The sequence below is a fragment of the Phanerochaete carnosa genome (assembly GCF_000300595.1).
Source record: "Phanerochaete carnosa HHB-10118-sp unplaced genomic scaffold PHACAscaffold_345, whole genome shotgun sequence".
Taxonomy (NCBI): Eukaryota; Fungi; Basidiomycota; class Agaricomycetes; order Polyporales; family Phanerochaetaceae; genus Phanerochaete; species Phanerochaete carnosa.
Genome location: NW_006767972.1, coordinates 1 through 4,119, shown reverse-complemented (window position 1 = coordinate 4,119; position 4,119 = coordinate 1). Strand labels below are relative to the sequence as shown.

The window sequence follows — 4,119 nt, the reverse complement described above, 5'->3', positions numbered from 1 at the left end:
CCGACGTACCCGTTCTACTCCAATCATAACATCCAGAGGGTGCGTGTAAGGCCAATTCTGCAGCATCAAATCATATTCCTGTAGTATCTGGTGGAGCATTCCACCCAATTTTTGCATGATTGCCTTCACAGCTGGTGAGAAACGCGTGACCACAGAATAACGAAGGTGGTTACGTACATTCAAGAGAAGATCCACAACAGCACCATTGGCATCATAAGCGTCGAGCTTTAATCCACTCCAGCAACATGCTATCGACCTAAATGCCACATTGTAGGCTACGCCTATGGCCAATGGTCAGAACACGCTGTGCAATGTGTAACAGGCGGACTCACAGATATCGCCTTGGCCAAGGCATGTGTTCAGACGCAGAAGTAGTATATCCAAGAATACAGGTGAGCAGTTTTCATACTGAGTCTTCACCAGTTGTATCAGCCGCACAATCACATCGCCGCATTCTATTAACGCGCGAAAATCTTTAGCATTAATGGGCGAGGTTGCATTGGAAAACGGTGACAGGTCAATCAGTATGTCGATGGCGCGCATGTTCATATACACTTTCAATACAGGCGGCAGCATGTCTTTTAAGGTGGCCATTATGCTGTCCAGCTGCCGGGAATCAGATTGAATAGTCCACGCATACGCCTGTCGTACGAGGTCAATTTTTGTCCATGGCATCTGTTCCAGTCTAGAGGAGGTTCTTCAGGCTTTAGTGAGTACTGTGATTGAGATACGCACTGCCAGATGCCTTCTCTGGACAAAGGAAGATTGAATGCCTCCGACAAGAAATCCAGAGTGGCCTGGCGCAGCCGGTACGAGGCAGCGAGCAGAGATGTCACAGTATTAGGAGTCTGGTGTTGTCAGTCAAGATGAGAGCATATTCACCACAGCTCAACATTTACCTGACTCTTTACTGCTGCTTTAGAGACAATATGACCATCAATATCGCTGGCAATTGCTGTCGAGACTATCAGACGGATGATCTCAGGCAGGAGCTCGGGGCAGTGCGTCTCCATAGTGGCAATGCTGCAAGCTTTTCAGACCCTGCAGAGCTGTTGGGGTCATAGAAAGGGGATACGCACCGATCACAGCTTGGTCAGTGCAAGTTGGGAGCAAGCTGCTTGCATGACGGTGTCGTGCGGATCAGTTAAGGATTGTCGGGACTTTCCAAATATATATGTGAGCGTCCATCACCAACGGTGCATCAAGCGCTCCAAACTGGCCAACCGGTTACGCCAATCCTCAGGCCTCAGGTCCGAATAGCTACATGAAGTCTGAGGTGTTTTGCTTGGAGGTAGACCCATAAAATTCAGTCATACGCAACAAAATTGAACTTGTCTGCTGTCACCAAAACGTGTTTCAGGGTGGGTTTATCCCACTGGAAAGATTAAGATCATATATTAATCGCGAGAGGGAAAATTACTAGGCCAATAACTCCATGCCATGAGGCTACAGGGCAGACAAGAAATCAAAGGTACATAGTCACGTCCAAGAGACTAAACTAGCCGGGCGTTGTATACACTACAAAATCAGATGCGTGATTTATGAATCATGGCGTGCGTAGATGGCTAATTTGCAGCTCCGATGTCTTGTGCCTCAGGTTGTAAGACCTCAGGCAACCCAAGGTCTTTGAGCCACAGCCGGTAAATGCTCTGTAGCTCTTTTGCGACCTTCTGGAGCCTTGGCAGACTTTCACCTGGGCCATCCCAGTTGGCAATATCATTGGATAGGGCATGCCATTTTGTCAACTAGAAGACTTCTTGTTATAGTATCTGAGGCTCCGGATGCGCATCAGCCGCGCAGGCAGAGATACTGACATGACGTGCTTAGGCTGTCATGCCCAATATGGATCTGTCATGTCCATTTTAGATATGACCTGCGCAGAGCACTCTTGGCTCTGCGCCCCGTTATGTTTCCTTGCAGTCTCAGCTTTCTAAGGTACATTTTATTGGTCTGACCAGATTAGAAAGTAGATAACCTATATAAGAACATGTAGTATTATTCTAGGAATTTATCCTTGATTACTTGTGAATCTCCCGCCTGCGCGAAGTCTTTCACAACACTTATCAGCTCTAGGAGGGTGCGTGCGAGACTCAACTTACCCGGTCCACACCAATAGCGGCACACATGGAAGTGGTATAAGACCAAGAGCGCAGCAGACAGCTATCAAGGTCGCGCATTTTGCATACCATTACGGTAGTATCTTGAAGCCTTGCCTTGATTGCGCCCATTCATGTCAGCGGCATGCAACGTGCCAGAGGGAGATGCATACGTCAAAAAACTCTGGAGTGATCACAATGTCCTCTGTCCCAACATAGGGAGCATACTGTTTCACTTTATTCCAGACATTTTCTATCGTTGTTATGATCGCTTGGTAGAACCCAGCTGTTACAGGAGAATGATGCATGCCCCTAAAAATCAATGCAGCGAGCTTACAGATATCACTCCTCATGGAACAGGCTTCCAGTCGCGGGAACAGCACATCTTGAAAAGCTGGAGGAGATTTCACATAATGATGCCTGAGCTCTGACTTGAGAAGCATCAAGATATCGGGGACATCAAGGTGCTTGATCTGCAGCTCAAGGGGCCGAAGCTCTTGATGGAGGGCCAGCTCGTTGATGTATACGCACAAAACGGGAGATTCTAGAGTTCCCCTGAGCCCAAGCAGCTCTGATAGCTGTGATTTATGGGAGTTCGACATGGCGCCCCATGCCCAGAATCGTTGGACAGGTTCAATTTTCGTCCAAGGCTTTTGTTCCAGCCTAGGATGCCAAGCCTTCCCGTTAGGCCTGCAAGATAAAAGACGGGAATTATATTTAGACAGCATACCGCCATAAGCCTTCCTTGGAGATGGGGAGAGCGAATGCCCTGGACAAGACTTGCAGAGTCACTTGGCGAAATTGGTACGAGACGGCTAGTAAGGATGCCACGGAATTTGATGTCTGACAAGTCTCGATCAGTCAGAGTGTAAATGAACGATGCTCAAAGCCTGACCTGATCTGTGGGCTTTGTCTCTTTGTTGGCCGAAGATGAAGGCCTGAGAATGAGAACATCGACATAACAAGCAATCGTCGTCGAGACTATGGCATGGATAGTGATGTGCGGGCCCGGCTTGGGCTCAAAGCCCGGGCTTGGGCTTGTGACGACGTCGAGCCGAGCCCTGAGCCCGACCCGAGCCCGAGCCCGGCCCAAGCCTTGGGCTTAAGCCCGGGCTTGCTCACAATACAACGAGTGTTCCGGTGCTATCAGAAGGGAATGTATTTGGGTGTAGTAGATTAATACTGCATGTACTCACTAAATTATAACCTCCAGAAGATCTACACCTGCGGAACAAGTCGAGTTGCAGCGAAGTCCACGGGCGTGCGCCTACGGCAGGCACCAGATGGTGACGCACAATCGTGCTCGGCGGGAGCCGTTACATCTAGAATATCTACATTTTGTCTTCTATGTGCATATTAGGTCGCTCTCTCCTTATTCTGAACTCAGGGAACGGTAACGGAGCCAGCACACCCAAGCCTGGGCTTCCGGGCCGGGCTTGGGCTTGACTATGCTCCGAGCCCGGCCTTGAGCCCGCTGCCAGGCTTGACTCGGGCCAGGCTTTTTGGGCCGGGCTTGGCGGGCTTGCAGGCTTTGAGGCCCGGTGTCGTAAAGAAAAGGTTAGGATAAGAAAAGTAAGTAAAATAAAAATGAGGTTTGGTATAAGGAAGATTCTAGGAGAAATCCTAGAAGGTTACTTTTTAATAAAAGAGAATGGAGTTTGTTCTGTTCTAAACTAAAAGCAAGAAGGGTATAGTATGGAATACTTAGATTTGGTTTTCCCAATCTTTTCTTTCCAGGGTTCACTGGGTTAGCCTTTCAACCAAGCTATCCTGGTGTTCGTGGGGGACTAATTCAAAGACCACCTACTAATCTGCTTAAGTACTCTAAAGCCTCACTTGCCTGTTACAAGGGACTTTTAAGGAATCTTAGAAGATGGGCTGTAAGAAGGTTTAGTTAGTAGCTTAAGGACTAGCTACTTGGGTTAGTAGAATAGGGTTTTTAGATAAGTAAGATAAGAGGGTAACAAAGACAAGTTAATAGTCTTGGTTAACTTACGTAAGCTTTGGCTAGTAAGGACAATTC

General features: G+C 48.0%; 1 protein-coding gene across 1 annotated transcript; it reads right to left on the bottom strand.

Annotated features, from left to right (window-relative positions):
* Positions 1–9: 9 nt before the first annotated feature.
* Positions 10–1,013, bottom strand: PHACADRAFT_33784 (uncharacterized protein; the record flags this gene model as incomplete). Its single annotated transcript, XM_007402696.1, has 5 exons — positions 10–123; positions 178–281; positions 333–685; positions 736–848; positions 900–1,013. Coding segments are annotated over 5 exons (798 nt in total), but the record flags the coding sequence as incomplete, so codon positions are not given.
* Between the last annotated feature and the right edge of the window lie 3,106 nt (positions 1,014–4,119).